General features: G+C 49.1%; 2 protein-coding genes across 3 annotated transcripts in view; one reads left to right on the top strand and one right to left on the bottom strand.

Annotated features, from left to right (window-relative positions):
* LOC146356013 (zinc finger protein 397-like) overlaps positions 1-11,247 on the top strand; it is a 56,377-nt gene extending 45,130 nt beyond the window's left edge. The window contains exon 7 of one of the 2 annotated variants that reach the window (XM_084831585.1): positions 1,911-11,247. In XM_084831585.1, the coding sequence (XP_084687711.1) occupies positions 1,911-2,316 (406 nt within the window). In that variant the 3' untranslated portion in view covers positions 2,317-11,247. Of the gene's footprint in view, positions 1-1,663 lie in introns of both variants that reach the window. The other variant, XM_084831586.1, reaches the window with a different exon arrangement.
* Positions 11,248-11,907: 660 nt separating this feature from the next.
* Positions 11,908-14,638, bottom strand: LOC146356012 (uncharacterized). Its single transcript, XM_084831833.1, has one exon. The coding sequence runs from the start codon at positions 14,497-14,499 to the stop codon at positions 13,783-13,785; it is 717 nt and encodes a 238-aa protein (XP_084687959.1). The 5' UTR covers positions 14,500-14,638; the 3' UTR covers positions 11,908-13,782.
* Between the last annotated feature and the right edge of the window lie 6,600 nt (positions 14,639-21,238).

Here is a 21,238-nt window from a genome sequence, read left to right as displayed (position 1 = left end):
AAGATGGTGGCCTAAACTGTGGCTTTCTGGGGCCGGTGCCAAAAGGGGCAGGGCCAGAGGCAGAAGCGGGGGAGCCCACAATGAGAAAAGATACCAGCCTATTTCAGCCTCAAGCTCTTAGCGCCAGTAGCTCACTCTTTGCCTGCGGTGGCGTCTTCCTGCTCAGCCTCTACTGGGGAGCGGCGTGGTTCTGCTGAGGAAATGGGCAGCTGCGACTGGAACGATCCCGTTGCTCCAGGCGCAGACATCGCAGCCACATTGCCCGCCTTCACAAGAGGTCTGGGCAGAACGGCGGCTCGTGGAGAGATGTAGCGGGTGGGCTGTTCTGTGGGCAAGGTGCTGCAACTTTTACACTCTCTAAACGTAAGCCTTTGGGGGATGTAAGAGTGAGGCAGGCCTCCAATTTTAGTTGTGGGGGGCCGGCGGAGGGGAGACAGAAATGGTAGTCGGGGGTGAGGAACCCATGGCCTTCCAGATTTACCCTGTTTTTAAGTTTGGTTTCATTCTGTTTTTAAATGAGCTTTTTTTAAATCACTGTTTTTGTTTGTTTGTTTGTTTGTTTCATTTCTATACCGCCCAATATCCAAAGCTCTCTGGGCAGTTTACAAAAACTAAAACCACAAAGCGCAGCATAAAAACATACAAGATATGAAAGCGTAAAGTCACAATATAACAGTACAACCAGAATAAAACCTAGCAGCAAGGCAGAGATTTAAAATGCAGATTTAAAACAGCTGAGCTAAAAGATGCTGTTGTATAAAATACAACAACACTTTACGATGTTGTTGTATTTTTTGGTTTTATGTTTTGTTTTGCAAATGGGCCAGAGAGCTTTGGCTATTGGGCAGCATAGAAATATAATCAGCAAATAAAACAAGAAGGTCTCCAGCCCCCAGCAGGTCCAGGGCGGGGATGATGGGAGTTGTAGTGCAACTACAGCTGGAGGGCCGCAGTGCCCGTCCCTGTTATGGAGGCTTAGAATCCAGGCTTCCCCAATGTCAGATCCCCAAATGGTGTTTGCCCACAGCTCACATCGTCCCCAGCCATTGGCCATGCCAGCTGGGGATGATGGGGGATTGTCATCCAGCAACATCCGGGGACTCCTCGAGCTTGAGAATGGGTGGGTTAGATGGATTTGCAGCACAGGTGTCTGTTCTCAGCACCTGTGAGCCATGGGAGCTACGAATCAAGCTTCCGCTGACAGTGGGAGGTGGACTTTTGAATGGGGGACTTCTTAAATAGTCCTGTAATTCTGTATCCCATATTTGTGGTTTAATAGTTTAGCTTTAAAATATCCAAGGACTATTAAACTGCCAGTTGTAAACCCATAAGTCAGTAATTTTGCTGTCAACAACCTTCTCCATGTTGACTGAAAAGCATCCGTTAGGGTCAACGGGGACAGTCCTATAAGGGAAAAGACAAGTTTGAGCCAAAGTTTATCAGACAAATCCATGCACGGCCCTCCACAGAAATTAGGCCCACCTCCAGGTGCAAGGCCGCGTTAGAAACACAACCCGGGACTCCCAAGATCGCTCTCAGGAATGTAGTCTGAAGGACTTCAAAAGGCCCACAGTGCTGATCAGTGCTGATCCAACAGGGCTCTTCTGACATTGTTAAGGGAGTGGTTCATTTGTCTCGGTTTGCTTTCGTTTATTCATTCCAGCAGGCAATGCGAAGTTGTGCAGGACAGAGAAAAACGACCCAGGAAACTCCAGGGAGCTGGATCCACGTTGGGCGTTGTCGGGAAGAGCCGAGCAGAACCTTCCCCACTGCCCTGATCGGGGAGATGCTTCCGAGGCCCTGTATGGGAACTGCCTAGAAAGGGAAGGGGGCAAATTCATCAATTCCCAGGGCACGTACGAGGACCTGGACGAAAGCCTCCTGCAGCAGGGCATCCTCCCCGGCGAGAGAGACAACGCTTGCCACGTCTGCGGGAAGCTCTTCCGCCGGCGGTCCAACCTTATCGCACACGAGAGAACCCACTCAGGGGAGAGGTGGTACAACTGCTCGGATTGCGGGAAGAGCTTCGTCAGCCGGGCCGCCTTCCTCATCCACCAGCGGGTGCACACTGGCGAGAAGCCCTACAAGTGCTCTTACTGTGGCAAAGGCTTCAACACGGGTTCCAGCCTCACTAGACACAAGAGAATCCACACGGGCGAGAAGCCCTACAAGTGCCCGGATTGTGGGAAGCGCTTCAACGACTACTCCAACTTCATCGTCCACAAGAGGATCCACACGGGGGAGAAGCCCTACGAGTGCTCTGTCTGCGGGAAGCGGTTCAGCGACAACTCAAACTTTATCAAGCACCACCACTGAGAGGCGAGAGGCAGGTGGTGCCCCTCTTTTTTTTTTTTTTTAAACAAAAATCTTGGTTAAAAGCATCATGTAAACGTAACCTATTGAGGCAGCCTAGAAACCTCCCTTGCTGTAACAGGAGTTTGTGTGTGAGGGCCGTGGCAAAAATACAGATACCCTATAGCCTCTGTTGCCTGGTAAGCAATTAGTTGGACTGCAGAGGTGATTCTCCCCCCCCCCACACCTCCCAAATTTACACAGATGTCTCTTTCACTGCCTGCTAATTCAGCCAATTCTTCATGCAACATCACAAAAGCAAGTCCTTGATCGTTAGAATTATGGAGCCAGAAGGAACCTCAGAGGTCATGTAGTCCACTCCCCTGTGCTCAGTGCAGGATCAGCAGTGGAGGGTGGAACTACAGCATCCTTGACAGACAGCTGTCTGGCCTCAGCTTCAATACCTCCGGTGAAGGAGGGCTCACCACCTCCCGAGGCTGTTGGCTGAACAGCAGCTCTCACCGTTAGGAAGCTTCTCCTAACGTTTAGCTGAATTGGATCTAGTCTAGTCCCTGGAGCAACAGAGAACAGGCCTGCTCCCCCTTCTCTGCGCGACCCACGGCCCTTCCGCTCTCTGAAGACAGTGGTCCTGTCCCCCTTTAATAAGGGTCCAAATAGATGGCGGTTGTTTGGCCCACTGTGATTTAAGTCAGGCGTCTTGAGTCTCTTTGAGACCAAGGGCCAAATTCCATTTCAGATAAGCTCGGGGGGGGGGGATTCCAGTGGTGGGTGGGGGCGAAGGGGACAAACTACCAAAAATACTAGTCTATTTTAGCCTGACGCTCTTATTGCCGAGAGTGGGGAGAAAATGGCACAAAGGTCGGGAAACCACCCAACGATGGATGGTGGGGCCAGGGGAAGTGGGGGGTGTCTGCTGGGACCCCAGAGGGTTGGATCGGCATCCCATGCCGGCCAGAATTGGCCCCGGGCCTGAGGTTCTATCCCTGAATTTCAGTGGTACTGCACTGTCGGCCATCCCTCTCCTGACGATCCAGCTCCTCCCTTTTGCGTTCTCCCCCCTTCAGCCTGCCAAAAATGCCTTTTTTTTAGACAAAAAGGAAAATGGGTGGTAGGGCAGATGCGGTCCTCCTGCGGACAGTGGGGCCAAGCAGCGCCTGCGTGGTATCGGGGGAACTAGGCCACAGGAACAAGGACGGGGATGAACGGGGAGTCAGGATTACAGGTGGCAACAGAATCATTTCACCTTGGGATCAAGGCTAGTATCTACACCAGCTTTCCCCAACCTGGCGCCCTCCCGATGTTGCCTGGGGATGATGGGAGTTGTAGTCCCAACTAGGGGATGCTGAAATCCACGATGAAATCAAACGAAGTTGGATTCTTATGAATCCGACCCATGGATCACGCAGTGGACCAGCCTTTCTCAAGTCAGGCAAGATTCCACAGACGGGCGGAGCATTTTTCTAACTTCCTAGAATTTTGCACAAGTTTAGTAATACAAAAATACAGAAAGTAACACAAACAAAACCCAGCCAAAAACGCGCCTTTCCACCATAGGCTAAAGCGTGAAAATGCTCACGGGGGGGGGGTGTCTCACATTTTCATGGGATCCGCACATTTTCACAAGCGCGAATCTGAATCAAATTCAGAAACGAAAAGGAAAGGAAATCGATTCCATCCGTGAGTGGACAACGGAGCAACAGGCGCCTGACAATATGCAAAATGCAGATGGAATGGATTTCACACAGTCCGTACATCCCTAGTCCCAACACATCTGGAGGGTGCTAGGTTGAAGGAGGCAGCTCTGCACTCTGGGCAGGGTGTCCTCAGCCCAAGTCCAACACTGTCACGGAAGCTACATTGGCCCTGGATGGCAAGCACCACTAGGACAGCTGCATGCATGATTCAGGCTCCCTTCTAGTCTTGATGCCAGGCGCTTGAATGCTCAAAGCAGGAATGAGAGAGGACCCAAAAGCATAGCTGCCCTGTTTAACGCCTGCTTCTAGAGGCTCTGCCTGCCGCTCTGCTTTGTGTGCCCCAGTCTTCATATGGCCTGGAGACAAGCAAGAATGGCCAATGCAGCTGCGAGAGCACCGCCCCTGGGGCAGCGCTATGATGGTTGCCTGGGCCGAACTGGAAGGACAGTTGCTGATGTGGCAGTAAAGCAGAGGCGTCGAACCTCTTTCAGCCCAAGGGCTGAATTCCATCTTGGAGGACCTATTCGGAAAGCCATTCCAGTGGTGGGTGGGGCAAAGTCAAAGAGGGTGGGGCTAAAAGTACAAGCATGTTTTCACTTAACGCTCTTACTAGCCAGTAAGTACGCCTTAGGAGGGGAATTTCAACCATTTAGAATGAGAGGGAAAAGTGTACAAAAGCCAGGATGCACCAAATGACCAGTAGGTGGGCGAAAGTGGGGCAGGCAGGGGAATGGGGTGTGGCCATCTGGGGAACCCTGAGGTAAAGGATTGGGATGGGGGAAAGAGGAGTAGCTCAGGTGTGGAGAGTAGCAAGGAGGGCAACCACCCAACCACCCTTTCAGTGGATGTTGTATGACTTCTGAGACATCAGGTACCCAAAAAATGATTATTTTCCAAATGAAAAGCAGAAGCCCACTTCCTCCTCCCTCCTCAAAAGGTTTGCTTTGGAGGTGTGTAAGAGCAAGGGTTGCTTGCCCTGGAGGAAGCCTGCCCACCCTTCCCTGTGTTTCTCTATTAATTACAAAGATGAGTAAGTCTCCTGTGTGGAAGGCAGTGAACTCACAGCAGTGATTCACATGGGGGCAACAGGCACCCTCTGAGGTTGGCTAATCCTGTAGAGGATCAAGAGGAGAGTCCAATAGCCCCCGATGTTGAGGCGGAACTGAGCTGCTCCAGTGGAGGCTGACTGGGAAGAGGTGAAGCCAGAGCTGTGAAACACACAAGATATGCAACAGACACCCTCCTCCAGGGGTGGGGGCTCTGGCTGTTAGTTCAGGGGTGAGGAACCTGTGAGCCTCCAGATGTTGAAGGACTCGAAAGTCCCATCAAGTCCAGCCAGCATGGCCAGCTGCTGGGGATGCTGGGAGTTTTAGTCAAACACATCTGGAGAGCCATGCAGTTTCACCAGTGATAATGGTTTATTTCTTGTGGCAAACACAGTTCAGAAATTACTAGGGGTGATTTTCAAAGTTGAATTGCTGTCTTGAAACCAAAACGTTGCCTGATCTTTTAGGGGCAGCCTTCCCCGACCTGGTGTTGTCCAGACACGTTGGGACTACAGTGAATGGTGGGAATTGTATCCCAACACATCAGGAGGGCACAAAGTTGGGGAAGGCTGTTTTAGGGGTTTCTTTGTTCTTGTCTGATTTTTTAGGGCTTTTAACACCTGTCTCAACTAACCAGACCCAGTTTGGTCTGTGGATCAGCCGTAACTCTACTATGCTACTGTTAAATGGGTGCTACAAAGCGGAGTCTTTCTAGCTTTTTGGAAGACTTAGTGATGCAGCATTTTACCACAGCTTGAATTATTTGTGGATGTGTTAAACTGGGTGCATTTTTTTTATTTTTTAATAAACCCGATAGCTGAAATAATATAGGAAGTTTTAAAAAATAGTTTACATACTTAGCCAAGCACGCAGACATTTGCCTCCTAAACACCTTGATGTGAAGTCTTTCCACGGATGCTTTTATTGTTTCTGACATTGTTTTCCCAATATCGTTGATGAAATCCTTTTATTGATTGACTGAGGTTGTTAATTCACAAGCAATACTTCTCCGGTTCGTAAGCTTGGAACGTCTGTGCAAATTTGACCCATCTGCAGGCAGCAATAAAGAAACCGAAAGGGGTGAAGTTTCTTCTCTTGAGATGACAGAAGCAAAGAATTCTGGGAGGGACACCAACCAACCACCTTGACTTTAATTTTTCTGTTACTATAACAGACTAACACATGTTCAATCTACATGATACATTCAACAAATTGGTTTTATTTGTAGAAGTTTCCTTTACCTGCTGTCTTCATCTTGCCTTTCTTCTGCTCTGCAGTAGGGTTGCCAACTGATCAGGAAAACAATGGCTGGGCCTGGTGCTGTGCCCTGAACAGGAGCCTGATGCAGAGGAAGTGCTAGGTGAAGCTTTTCCTGGTATGGAGAAGAGCATTATCCTCTGCTAATGCCTGCTGATCAAATTGCTGCTAAAGGTGCAGGAGCAGGGATAGGGAGAAAAGTTGGCAACCCTGCACTACGTCCCCTCCATGGTGCAGCATCAGGACCGAGTCAGTTAAGTGGTACATGGTGGAAGTATGTTTGGGCCTTCTTTCTCAAGAAGGGTACCACAGAGCAAGAGCAGAGAAGAAGGCAATGAGAAGAGCATGTTATGCAGTGATTAAAGCAGCCTTCACCAAGCTGGTGATCTCTAGATTTTTTGGACTGTAACTCCCCTCATCCCTAGCCAGTGGCCAGGAATGCTGGAAGTTGTAGTCCAAAGCAACTGGACTATGCTTTAGGGAAGCTGGGTTCAAATCCCACCCCCCAGCCTTGAAGTTTACTGATAGTGCAGTCCTATGCATGTTCATACAGAAATAAGTCCCACTATGTTCCTTTCTCGCAGGGACATGGCCACAGGATTGCAGTCTGAATGTCTTTGGGCTGATCGCTGCCTCTCAGCATAACCTACCACACAGGGGTGTTGTGAGGAGGGAATGGCGGGGGAACGACTGCGGATCTCACTGAGCTGCTTGGAGAAATGTGTGTGTGTGTGGGGGGGAGAGATAAATGTAATAACCTAAACATGACTAAAGGAGGACAAAAGGGTCAGCGTATAAACTTGCGTTATGTAGAGAGTAAATAGAAAGATCCCCTCCGGCCCCACCACCATTCTTTTCCCTCAGGGGCTTCTGAATGAAATTGGGAGGCTGCGAATTCATGCCAGGGGAGAGAAAGTATACACCAAATTTATTACCACCAGGCATGGTGGTGGTCATGGGCTTAAACGGCTTTAAACAGGTTAGACAAGAGTTGCGACCCCAACCCCCAGCCAGCCGGCTTAATTTGGCACGCCAGGCGCCCAGCCCAGCCCAGCCCAGCCCAGCCCAGCCCAGCCCAGCCCAGCCCATGGAGCTTCCTTGGGTTCCTCCAGGAGCCATGGAGGCTGGTGGCTCTGAAGTCAGTGGGGCAGTGAATTCGTTCCTGGTTTCAGTCAGAGCCAATCAGAACTCCAAAGGAGCTATCCAAGGTGTGGGTCGCCTTGGAAAGCTCCAATAAAGTTTTGACTGCCTCTGACTGAAACCCAGAGCAGATTCAATGCCCCATTGACGTTGGAACCACCAGCCTCTGCTGTCCACGAGGCAGGGTTGGGCCTCCTAAGCCCACCCCCAGGAGGAATCCCTGCTGTTCTTTGACAATCTCAGATGGACAGTGGGGATTCGCCAGTGCACTGCCCTTTCTCCCATTGGGTGAAGAAACAAAAGGGTGCGAAAGCAGGAGGGCATCCCAAATAGGCCCACAAATGGAAGAGCAGTGTCTCGAGATGCTGGGACAAAGATTTTATTTGTTAAAAAGTCCTATGAGTTTCGGACTGTTTTTATTTTAAGGCCTTCTTCAAGGAGTTATAAAAAGGTCTGCAACAATTCCTGTAATGTGTCCTACTGGAGTCGCCAGTGAATTTTAGGAGGAGACATTATTGCGGGAATTTTTGCAGACTTTTTTATAACCCCTTGAAGAAGGCCTTAAAAATCAACCGAAACGTGTTGGGCTTTTTAACAAATAAAATCTTTGTTCCAGCATTTTGAGACGTTGCTCCTCCATTCGTTGGTCTCTTCCTCGCTGGGCCATGCCCACTGATGTCATCTGGCCTGCTGAGGCAATTTGGCCCTCTGCAATAATACACTTTTGCACCCCAGGATTACACAGATTAATGGAGGAGAGCTCTAGAAAACGCTATTGGCTATTGATATTTAAGAACAGTGTTTATTCAGAGACACTCTATCCCAAATACAAAGTGAATTTAAGTAGGAGACATTGTGTAGGGGTCAATCTAGAGGGAATGGCTCAGCTCCTTCTCACCCTCCTTGTGAACTTTCCAGAAGCAGCTAGAGACAAAAGTCCTGGGCAGGAGGGCATCTTTTGACATCAGTAAAGCAATTCCTGTGTTATGTGAGAGGTGGAGGAACCTGTGGCCTCCAGATGTTGCTGGATTACGACTCTCAGCATCCCTGACCATTGGCCATACTGGATGGGGCTGATGGGAATTGCAGTCCAACAACAGGTGTGTGATGCGTGATCGCGAGGTGATGCATTTTTCCCCACCCAGGATTTATGGGAACAAAAGGATCAGTGTTTCTTGGTGCACAACACAGTTTGAGTGTTTATAAATTTAAAAAAATGTTTTGCCCCAGATTGTGTGTTGGTTTTAATTTTTAATCAATTTTTTTTTTTACAGTGTTTGATGGATTATCTGCTGTTTCGGCTTTGTGGCCCCCTGAAGGTGTTTGTGGCCAAACGCCCTTCCCCTGGTCTTTAGTTATGGCATGTTCTAAAGCTTGCATTCCCCCACCCACAACTCCTGGGGCAAATCCGTTGGGGACTGCATGCAAGGGGTCAGTGCCAACTCCAGGTTTTGGAGGGCCCTTGGGCAAGGCCATCAGTGGGGCCCCTCCCTCAGTGAGTCGCCTCCCTCACCGCCCTTGCCACCAGCTGCTCGTCGTCCTGCTCTTCCTCCTCCTTTCCGCCTCTTGCTGGCTTGGCAGGCAGGGAGCAAGGAGGCCGGGCATCTCCTGCTCCTCCCCATGTTGTCTGGGCTGGAGGGAGAGGCAGGTGAACAAACAGGTCGCCATGGTGAAGAGGAGGAGCCAGGGGGCGCCTGTCACTGAGGCCCTGCTGCAGCGTGGGCCCTCTGCAGATGCCCAACCGTGCCTACCCTTGAGGCTGGCTGTGCAAGTGGTGGGCAGAGCCAGAGACACCCCACACTCCTTCATACGTTCGCATACATGAACACACAGACATCCATTCACGCTCCCATCCATTCCCCCCCTCTCCCCCCTCCCCTGCCCAGGTGTTTCTCCTTGTCAGCTCCCCCACCCCTGGCTTTAAAAACACACACACCCTTCCATTGGCACCAGTGGCAGCTTTTTTTTTTTTTAAAGCCTAATTACCACACCGACTTTGCAGATCCCCTCCCCCCGATCTTTTTTAAAAGAACAAAAAACTAAGGGGGCAAAAAGAAATCCCAAACGGGCCCATAAGTCAGTGCCATGGAATGTTCACTGACTGACAAAAGTAGAGTGAGGGGACTAACAACTTGGGTGAAGGGGGAGTGGAATGGATGCCGATGGAAGCTGGAGAAAGACACATAGATCTAAAGAAAGGATAGAAAGAAGCTAGACGTTGCCTGGCTAGGTCTTCTCCTGGTTCACGCTGACTGTGTGTTTTAAGGCACCTGAGGTTTGCTGAAGCTAAGCAAGTCTGGATTTGGTCAGTGCTTGGAGGAGAGACCACCTGGGAGGCACGTGTAGCTACCTTGAGTTCCATGATGGAAGAAAAGTGGGAAATGAATGGTATAAATAAATACATGAATAAAATGTCCTCTGGAACAGAAGTGATAGCTGCAAATAGTCATCAATGGAGAAAGCAAATCTTTTAATACAGCTGGGATTGGGCAAATCTGTGTCTGCACATGAACTTCCCGCCTCCCCCATAGAAGAAAAAAAATCGCCTTCCCCCTAACTCAATGACTGACGGGACGAAGGCGTAGATAGGGCGGCCACTTACGAATCACCAAAGAGGAAACGCATCACCAAAAAAGAGGAGAAAAGAGGGCCCCAATTTGCATAACATCTACATATACAAGTGTGTGTGCATGTGCAAATTTAAAAATAACTTTTATTTAAATGGAAATACAAGACAGGTCACCATATGGAAAACTGACCAGGGGACCTTGCTCAGTCTGCTGCCCAGGTGCTGTTGATGGGCAGCTTCAAGGTCCAGCGATCCCGTTTGATGAGTCTTTATCTTTAAACTGGGCAGCCCATCAGAGGAAGACTGTCCTTTGCCAGCTCTCTAAAGCAGAGGGCTGCCCTCTGCAAAGTAGGACATCTGGCCAGCCATCCTAGAGGGGGTGGGAATGGGCCAGGCCGGCCCTACCAGTAGGCCGAGTGAGGCAGTTGCCTCAGGCAACAGATGCAGGGAGGCCGCAGCAAGACGTTGGAGGAGAGAGCAGTGTGCTCTGAAGCCTGCCTTGCACTCCCTAGGCTAGCCTGGTGCTTTCACAGGCACTGGAGGACACTGTCCCATTGCCAGCATTGAAGGATGATTCAGCTGCCAGTCTAGCAGGCTTGTGTACATGGAATCGGAGGGGAGCCATCTTGTTTTTGCCTCAGGCGGCAAAATGTCTTGGTCTCAGCAGTTTGCCTTTGGGACATGAGTGTGTTGTGACTGGCCATGCCCACTGTGGTGGCCATTTTATAATGGGCAATCCCCCACCATGGCAGCCATTTTGGGGCCTCTTGGGGGCCCTGTATGTAAGCTCCCTTGAGGTTTTCTTGAGAGAAAAAATAAATAGAAATTAACAACACACACACAGATCTTAAGAATATCTGCTGTCATTTGGACTGCATCTACCATCGCAGCTGAGGGCAGTGGGCTAGTTGAGGGGTGACAAGGCATAGACAGCTCTGTCCCTCAATAAAGGGGCGTTGTAAATCTGGATTGTATGATTGCTTCTCTATCATAAATAAAAAGAAATACAGCTTGACAATAGATGCACACACATATACACACAGAAGCAACAGAAAGCAGCAATTTACAAATATGGCTTATATACGATGTGTCTGATAACAATCAACTGGAATATATATTATATAAATAAATATTAACAGTACATACACATGCATACACAAGCAACAGAGAACAAGCAACAGAAGGTAGCACTTGCCACTGAAAACCAAACCAGGCACTATTACTCATTTTTGAATGTTTATTTTTAACATAAAGAATACATACACAAATATGTGCAAGTATAGGTAATCAAATAACCACCTCACTATTTCTTAAAGAAGCCAAGTTCCAAAGTAAACTATAACCAAACCACTGGATTGATCCTGGAGCATAAAGGTCAAACTAGCAGTTTTAATGTAAAATGTACTACAATGGCTCCCTTTCATCCCATCCCACCAATGGGGAGCATAAGGGCTGCTTCACATCCCATCCTACAGATAGAGTAGGGGTGTTGAACCTATTTGAGCCCGCAGGCTGAATTCAATTTCGGAGAAGCTCTCGGGCCGCACTGCTGTGGTGGGTGTGGCCGAAGGCAAAGGGGGTGTGGCCAAAATAACAAAAATACCAGCATCTGGCTGCCTGGGGATCCCAGGGGGGCCAAAGTCGGGCCCCAACCTAAGGTACAACATCCCTGAGACGGAGTAATCTCAGAGAGCAGTGATTCGCTACACCTCCCTGTTGGGTACACATTCAGTGGCAAACCTGGGCCGGCTACTCTGTAATATTTGCGGAATAGCCCCCACAGCCAATGTACACATTTAGAAGAATTGTGTGTTACAGCCCTCTTTGGACTGTACCATCTGAAAACGCAATGATGTTGGAAAACTGCTTAATACAGCAACACCAATATTGGGCCTGTCTCTTCTCCACACACAGGGGGCTAACAGCAGATTCAGGGATGGGGGGATTGATTTTGATCAGAAAAATTATGTGGGAGAGGGAAATCCCCCCTCCCCAACAGCTGCCCATATCCAATCCCCCCTAGTGCCGCTGCTTTTAAGTTTGGATTGGAAAAACTGTCGGGAGACATGATCATGGATCTCCTAAATTACATCCATATTGGCCCTCGTTGAGGTAGTAAGCCTGTGTCTGGGCTGCACCAGTTCAGACTACAGATGGGACTCACATTTGTTTACTGTATTTATTACATTTCTATCTTGCACCTCCTCCACGGCACTCAGGGTGGTGTACATCATTCTTTCCTCCTCCATTTTATCAACACAACAACCATGTGAGGTTGGTTAGGCTGAAAGAGAGTGACTGGCCCAATAGTAATCCAGTCAGCTTCATGGTTGAGTGGAGCTCTGAACCTGGATCTCACCAAACCTAGTCCAGCAATCCAGTCCCTACACCACACCAGACATGGAACAACCGATTGGTTCAAAATTGGGAAAGAGTACGATAAGGCTGTATATTGTCGCCCTGCTTATTTAATTTATATGCAGAGTACATCATGAGAAATACCGGGTTGGATGAATCAGAGGTCGGAATTAAGATTGCCAGGAGAATTATCAACAACCTCAGATACGCAGACGATACCACCCTAATGGCAGAAAGCGAAGAGGATCTAAAGAGCCTCTTGTTGAGGGTGAAAGTGGAGAGTGCAAAAGCTGGTTTGAAACTCAACATTAAAAAAACGAAGATCATGGCATCTGGCCCCATCACTTCCTGGCATATGGAAGGGGAAGAAATGGAAGCAGTGACAGATTGTATTTTCTTGGGCTCCAAGATCACCGCAGACAGTGACTGTAGCCATGAAATTAAAAGACGCTTGCTCCTTGGGAGGAAAGCTATGGCAAACCTAGACAGCATAGTAAGAAGCAGAGACATCACCTTGCCGACAAAGGTCCGTCTAATCAAAGCTATGGTTTTCCCAGTAGCAATGTATGGCTGTGAGAGCTGGACTATAAGGAAGGCTGAGCGCCGAAGAATCGTTGCTTTCGAACTGTGGTGCTGGAGAAGACTCTTAGGAGTCCCCTGGACTGCAAGGAGGTCAAATCAGTCAATCCTAAAGGAAATCAACCGTGAGTGCTCATTGGAAGGACAGATACTGAAGCTGAAGCTGAAATATTTTGGCCACCTAATGCGAAAAGAAAACTCCCTGGAAAAGACCCTGATGCTGGGAAAGATCGAAGGCAAAAGGAGAAGGGGACGGCAGAGGATGAGATGGCTAGATGGCATCACCGATGCAATGAATATGAACTTGAGCACACTCTGGGAGAGAGCGCAGGACAGGAAGGCCTGGCGTGCTATGGTCCATGGGGTCATGAAGAGTCGGACACGACTGAATGACTGAACAACAACAACAACAAAATAAATACACAAATCCCTGCATGTAGAAAACTAGCATGTCAAGGAGACGGGTTCTAGCTTGGCCTCCTTCCTGAGATGCTCGCTTTTGATGTGCAAGGATTCATTTATTTTTGTATGGAGGGATATTCAGTTATGTGAGGCCCAAACATGTGAGGTCTGAAGTGGTAAAGCACAAACAGAGTATTAGAACTAGGCTGCTCTCCAAAGCTTTTCCCAACAGCATGAACAGCCATAAGGTTTCTTTCTGAAGAGGAATGGGTAATTCTTATGTCTGATAGGGACAGACCTTGGAGCACTTCTATAATTCCTTCGCAGTGCAAATCCTTGGATGTATGCTACAGTCCCGAGCCTTTTCCTCAGTCCCTGTATGTGTACAGCTTCTCCCTCGAAGCTTTCAGGGCACGTATAACTGCTAAACATTTTCCCACAGTCCGTGATGTTTGTCGGGCTTCTCTCGGTGGGTCCTCTTGTGCGCGTAAAAACTCGAGCGGTCCCGGAAGCACCTCTCGCACTCAGAGCACTTATACGGCTTCTCACCCGTGTGCACCCTCTCGTGGACAAGGAGGCGCTCGCGGGCGTTGAAGCTCTGCCCGCAGCAGGCGCACTGGTATGGCTTCTCGCCCGTGTGCGTCCTTCGGTGAGCAGCGAGGACATCCCTCCGGCCGAAGCTTCGCCCGCAGTCTGGGCACTGGTACGGCCTCTCCCCCGTGTGGATCCGCTCGTGCTTAACGACGTACGACTTGCTGCTGAAGTGCTTCCCGCAGTGCGAACAGGCGTAGGGCCTCTCGCCTGTGTGAATCCGCTGATGTTCGATGACCTGGGACCGCCACACAAAGCCCTTCCCGCAATCAGGGCAGGTCTTCAGCCTCTCGTCTTGGACGACTCTTGGCAGTTCTTCATACCTGCCCTGGCTGTTGATGAATTTCCCCTTTGGCCCCTCTGGATGGCTTCCGGGCCGGACCTCAGAGGACACCCCCCGATCAAGGCAGGTGGCAGCACTCTGCTTGGCTCCTCGTAGCAACGGCTCTCGGCGCTCCTGTTTCCTGGAACGTTGCGCCTCAGTTTGGTCTTCCCCAAAGATCGTCCCCCCACCTGCTGGAACAAGGACAGAATCCCAAGCACGAGTCATTCTTTTGCTGGGGAGACGGAATCTACGTATGTATCATTCGAAACCCTTCCAACCTCTTCTTCCCCTTGGCTTTTGTTTGTGGATTTATTTATTTATACCTGAAGGGCGGTTGTCACATAGACAGGAGCAGTGATGTGGGTTTTCAGGGAAATTTGCATATGGTCAATTGCACAGGAACAGTTCCAGTTTGCATCGGAAATTTTTCCAATGCAAATTTGGTTCACTTGCATAGAGTCATGTGCACTGAAAAATTTCCACTTTGCATCAGAAAATTTTCTGATGTCCCAAATCAGGGGCAGGCAACTGCAGGCCACATGTGACCCCTGCCGGGGACCCCGATGCACCCCCCCTTCATTTTTAAAAATAGTGTCCGTAGCAGCTACAGGACACCCAACGGCCAAATCCAGCTGCGACGGAGCACCAAAGGGATTAGGTTTATCTTGGAAACAAGCCAAATTAACACTGGAGTGCTCTGCAGTGCTACAGACCAGTTTCCTGCTGGCATTTGGCCCATTTTGGGGGGTGGGGTGCCCCACAGACTGTGCAGTGCCCATGTGCTGGCCCATGGTGAGGGTCTGGGGGAGGAAATGGCTGCCAGAGCCCTGGACGTTGCCCACTCCTGCCCCAGAAAGGCCTAATTTAGCATATTTATTTTACTTATATTTAATAAACCAAAAGCTAAAAAAGGACCTCATTTTAATTTTTTGTCCCAATACATCACAAGATTTGACCTGAAATATTTGAGGAAAAACATTGAATCAACTTAGCAATCCTATGGCCCTAGAAAGCACCTGGAGGGGCCATAGGATATTTCAGATTCCTGGGTCTGAGGTCGGAGATACTGCTCCGACCTCAGAGCCAGGGAACCACTCTCCTTGCCCCCTCCCTCTGTAGCCGGCATGGAAAGAACCAGCCGGCTGCCTCTCTGAGGTCACAAAAGCAACCTCGGAGAGGGGGCAAAGGGGGCGTTCTGGTGGGCGGGGAGGGGACTGCAGAGGGTGGGTTACACATTATCCCGAGGCCTCTCCAGGCTCCCTCCCTCCCCCTCCAACGCACCCCAGCTAGACAGGCAAAAAAGAGAGGGCAGGAAGAGCGAGGAGGCAAAGATCGCCTCCAGCGCTCCTCCCACTCTGCCTTGGATGGCCGTAATCCTCCGAGTTCGGAGGCTGTCGGCCATCCTGACAGAATTGCGCCCTTAATGTAATTTAAATGGTATATTACATAGAAGTCTTAGCAGAATACTCATAAAAATGTAAAGACAACAGCATGCACCTCCTTTACATTGCTTACATTTAAGAAAAAAAACAAAGGTACTGTGAATGTTGACATCCGGAAATGTGGACAAGCATAAGAATAACTCTTCCATTGAGCTTTCTTGTGAAACTATCAACGGTGAGCATAACTGATGTCAGGGCTGTGTCAGAATTCCAAGTGCATCTGTAAGCTGCAATAAAGAGCTTGGTAGGCAATACTGTCTGATCCTTACACAATATTGTGAATAGAGGGCATTCTCCATGCATGTTGAGCATTTGGCAGCATATGACGAGTTTTTAGGCGGTCCTGGATCTGTCCTGTGCTTACGGTTGACTGTTCAAAGTTGTTTTTAGATATATATGTTGTCTTCATGTACACTGTCTGTGTGTTTTGTGTAAATGGTTTTTAAACTTTGTATACTGTATTCCAATTTTTTTATATCTTTGTAAACCGCCCAGGGAACTTTGGCTATGGGGCGGTATAGAAATGCAATAAATAAATAAATAATAGTAATTAATTTTAGCAACTCAAAGAACAGTGACAACCACTCCTCTCTTTCAACGGAGTTCAACTCTTTGCCACTGAGGTTCAATTTCGCAGTCACTACTTATTAGTTCCATTTCCCTCTGGGACATACATGTATTTCAGTGACGTATATGTATCCTGGGGATTATTTATTTCTTTATTTGGTTATTTATTTAAAACTTTTGAATCCTGCCCTATATCGTTATGATCTCAGATTATTAAATAATAATTACCTGAAAAACAATAATTACCGCCAAGCTCGCCTAATATTGCATTTTCAATTGGCATACATTCATTTTTACTAATGTACTTATGAAATGGAAAATTTTCCGTGGAAAAATAAAGGGCTGGAAAATTTTCCACTCCCAAATCACTGACCAGGAGCCTTGTATGACTCCTGCAGGGAAGGTGTTGGGATCCTTACAACAACCCTCCCATTCCACAGGTGGAAAGGATGAGCCTAAGACAGAGCAGCCAGCTTAAGGCCAGCCAGGGCATTCATGGCAGACATGAGATTTGGAGCGGGGGCTTCCCGACGCTGTAGCTCACTCTCATATACCTCTTCCCTCCTCATCCCTTTTGCCTCGTGTGATATTTATCCCCTTTTTAAAGAGGCAGCTAAAACAGAGGCTGCCATTGCAGCTAGGGGATGTCGGAGAAATCTGCAATGGAATCCAATGACTTTGGATGTCTATGAATCTCACCTGCAGATCCCGCAGCAGACTGGCTTTTCCCAAGTCATATGGATTCCGCAGACTTGCGGGACACTTTTTTTACTTTCCATATTTTTACGCAAATTTAGTCGTAGAAAAATACATTCAATTAAAAAAACCAGCCAAAAATGCGCATTTCCCCGGTAGGCTAAAGCATGACTATATGCATTGGTGGGGAGGGGGATCTGTGCATTTGGGGGGGATTTGCACATTTTTGCAAATGCAAATTTGCACACATTTGGGAAACTGACAAAAATCCAATTCCACCGATGAAGAGACGATAGAATGCTGTCAATCCATGAAATGCAGATAGAACTAATTTTACTAATTAGTTGGGGTGCGCTGGGGTGCATCGGAGGGAGAGGGAGGGAGCCTGGGGAGGCCACGCGATAACGTGCAACCCATCATATGCTGCCAAAATCCCAGCTAGGAGTGACACATTCCATATTGCTCAAGCAATTCAAAGCGTGAAGAAGTTACTTCCCTGGACCTGTCCTGGATGTACCACCCATTAGTCCCATTGGATGAGCTGGAGTTCTAGAATTCCAAAATTACCCCCAAGCAGTTGACAGCAGCTCAACCAGATGTCTGTATTTGGCATTTCAGAGCATCTAGCAGATCAAGCCCCAAGAAATCCTTACCCGGTACGGCAGCATCCCAGACGCTCTCCTGTTTGATCTCCACGGAGGCGTCCGTCGGGGCTGTCTTGGCTTCGGGAAAATTAACCACCACCGCCATACATGGCTCCAACACCTAAGAACGGAAGAAGAGCTGTGCCAGATCAGGACCAAATCTACCCAGCCTGGTACTGTGTGTCCTACAATGGCAAAATAAATGCCTGTAGGAAGCCTGGAAGGAGGACATGAGGACAACAGGGCCCACGTTCGAGACATAGGGCAGGAGGGTTGAGCCTCTTTCCGCCCAAGTGCTGAATTCCATTCCAGAGGAGCTCTCTGTTAATTCAGTCCTGTTTAACTTCAGAACCAACACCAAATGGGTTCTAAACTCCCTGGTGGATAACCAAGCTAAGTCCAAACAGGCAAACATCACCACAGACAAAACTGTAAATTGAAATCTAGTTAATGCATCATTTTAGAATGATCTCATTCAACCATTCCAGATCAAATTAGCCATCTTCAGTTTGGAGAAGCCTCTTCTGAGCAAAATTATTTAACCCTTTTAGTACCAGATTAACACTCTCAGGGCCACGGTGGAGCCAAAACATCAAAAGTACCAGCCTATTTTAGCTTAAACTCTTAGGGCACAATCCAATGCACGTTTAGACAGAAAAGTCCTACAGCTCCCAGCATTCCCCAGCCAGCTACGCTGGCACATATCGGCATGTGCCGCTTATTAAAACATTATCTGATCATAAATTAAAATTGATTAAAATAAAATACATTAAAATACAATAACAACATAACAATTACAGAATATAAAATAAAAACAGCACCCAACCCAACAGACCCACTTACATTGCCAAAGGCCTTCTTGCATAAAGCAGTCTTTGCCTGCCGGCAGAAGGACAGCAGAGGTTAAGACTAAGAGGTTAAGCTAAAATCGGCTGGTACTTTTGGTGTTTTGGCTCCACCGTGGCCCTGAGAGTGTTAATCTGGTACTAAAAGGGTACCATAGAATCTATTCTATGATTCTATGAGAGAGGGAGTGAACCTAGCCTCCCATCGCAGGGTGTTCCACAGCCCGGGAGCAGCCACCAGAAAGGCCCTCTTTGACATCACCACCAAATGCGCCTCTGAAGGCGCTGGTCTCAAAAGAAGGGCCTCTCCAGAAGATCTTAAGAACTGGGGAGGCTCGTATGGGAGAAGGCGGTCTTTCAGGTAGCCTGGTCCCAAGCCATATAGGGCTTTATAGGTCACAACCCGCACTTTGAATTCTGCCCAGAAACAGGCCCTTAGCCAGTGAAGCTGCTGTAACAAGGGAGTCACATTCTCCCTGTAGCCGGCCCTGTAGCACAGCTTTGTTGCAGGGCATTGTGAGCTATGGTCCAAAACATGTGCAAGGTACCAGGATGGGGAAGGCGGCTTTCAATTAAAGATGCAGGCGATCCTGCCTGAGAGCAGAGGGTTCGGGTAGGCGTCCTGCAGGGCCTGTTCCATGTCACAGGACTTAGCTAACCTAGCACTTAGCTAACATCTGAGTCCCTCTTCCAAGTGCTGAGAGAACTTCTGAGGGAGGTTCGGAGGATGGCAACAAGGGGGAGAGCCTTCTTTGTGGTGGCCCCCCGACTGTGGAATGCACCCCGCAGTGAGGTCTGCCTGGTGCCAACACTGTCATCTTTTCAGCACAAGTTAAGACTTCCCCTACTCCCCAGCATTTGATAGCATACGAGGGGGCTACTTAATTTAGGGTGCATTCCAATGGGATGCTCCCGGGATACACGTGAGCCTCCGATCTCGGAGGCTTAGAAGTATCCTATGTGGAGGGGAGGCACACTGTGCCTCTTGCTTTGCATTTCAGCTAGACGGGCGGAGGAGGAAAGAAGGAGGCCGGGGGCGGCTAGGGATCACTCATAGCCCCACGTCCCCAATCTCCTCCCCTCCCCAGGAACGCCCCCCTTCACGCCCTATGAACCCATGTTTGTGAGCCTGTAGCAGCAGCCAGTGCAGTTCTTTCCATGCTGGCTGCGAGGGGGCGGGCGGGGAGAGTGCAGTTTCCGGGCTCCAAGTTTCGAAACCTGTCTCGAAAACTGAAATAGCCTGTGTCTTCCAGACACTGTCTAGGGTGCATAGGATTGCTCTCTTAATTGTTGTACAGAGTCTTGGCATTTTAAGGGCGCAATCCTACGCATGTTTAGACAGAAAAACGTCCTACAATTCCCAGCATGCCCCAGCCAGCCATGCTAGCTGGGGCATGCTGGGAACTGTAGGACTTTTTTTTCTGTCTAAACATGTGTAGGATTGCGCCCTAAATTGTTTTTAACCGTTTTAGCTTTTTGTATGTTTTAGCCCTGGCTGCAAGACACCTTGAGACTTTTTTTAGCCCTGGCTGCAAGACACCTTGAGACTTTTTTAGCCCTGGCTGCAAGACACCTTGAGACTTTTTTTAGCCCTGGCTGCAAGACACCTTGAGACTTTTTTAGCCCTGGCTGCAAGACACCTTGAGACTTTTTTTAGCCCTGGCTGCAAGACACCTTGAGACTTTTTTTAAAGAGAAGGGCGTATCATCATCATTATCATCATCCCTTGTTTTGCATTATATTGTATTTTATGCTTTTAAATATTTGTATTGTATTACATATTTTTAACTGTTCTATAGCATTCTAGTTTTTTGACTGTTTCTAATCCGCCCAGAGAACATTGGTCATTGGGCAGATTAGGAATATCATAAATAAATAAACAAACAATGATGATGAAGCAGCAGCAGCAGGAGTGCTGAGATGGTCAGAGCTGTTATGCCAGTCACCCACCCACCCACCCACCCACCCCTGCGCAAGCACCCTCACCTGTTCGCTCCACTTCTCATCCTCTTGCTGCCTCAGCAGGAAATCCTCGGCCAGGGCCACAGCCTGGTTGCAGGTCTCCGGGCTGCGTTCCTTCACCCAGCTCTCCATCTCCAGGGGGAGGATGGCCAGGAACTGCTCCAGGATCACCAGCTCCACAATGCGGTCCTTGGCGTTTCGCTCAGGCTCCAGCCATTGGTGGCAAAGCTCCTGCAGGCTCCGACAAACTTCCCGGGGCCCGCCGGCTTCTCGGTAGCACGACCGCCTGAAGCGTTGGCGCGATATCTCTGAGCCAGCTCCCTCCTCCTCCAGCATCTCTTTCTTCACTTTCCCGTGTCCGGCCCTGTCTTGGGCTGATGCCCCACTCTCAGTCCTTTGGGATTCCATACAGAGACCTGGAGGGGCTCGAGTGAGACCCCCTTTGGGCCACTGGCAGGCATCAACTGCGTCTCCACAAGGGGATGGAAAACCCTCCAGATTGTGTCTTGGCCTGGACTGCAGTTGCTGAGAGCTGCTTCTGTCTGCCTGAGGGGATTTTAGCGTTTTCACAACCCCCTGAACTTTGGCTGCCTGGCACTGTTGTGACTCTTCCTCCGGCCGCCGTCTCCATTGGCGTTTCATGTTCCCCCAGAATTCCTTGGTACTCCCAACCAAAAGGGCACAAAGGCCTCGTTCCACCCCTCCCTCAGGTCCAGGGCCTGTTATCTCCATTGCCTCCATGTTCACTCCATTCTCCAGTGCAGTCTTTGACCGCAAACCCAGCGCATCCCTCTGTTCTGCCGCCATT

This window comes from Heloderma suspectum, chromosome 2 (assembly GCF_057233095.1).
Source record: "Heloderma suspectum isolate Gila_16-S chromosome 2, 16-S_ref, whole genome shotgun sequence".
Lineage (NCBI taxonomy): Eukaryota > Metazoa > Chordata > Lepidosauria > Squamata > Helodermatidae > Heloderma > Heloderma suspectum.
This window is presented reverse-complemented; position numbering and strand designations above follow the sequence as displayed.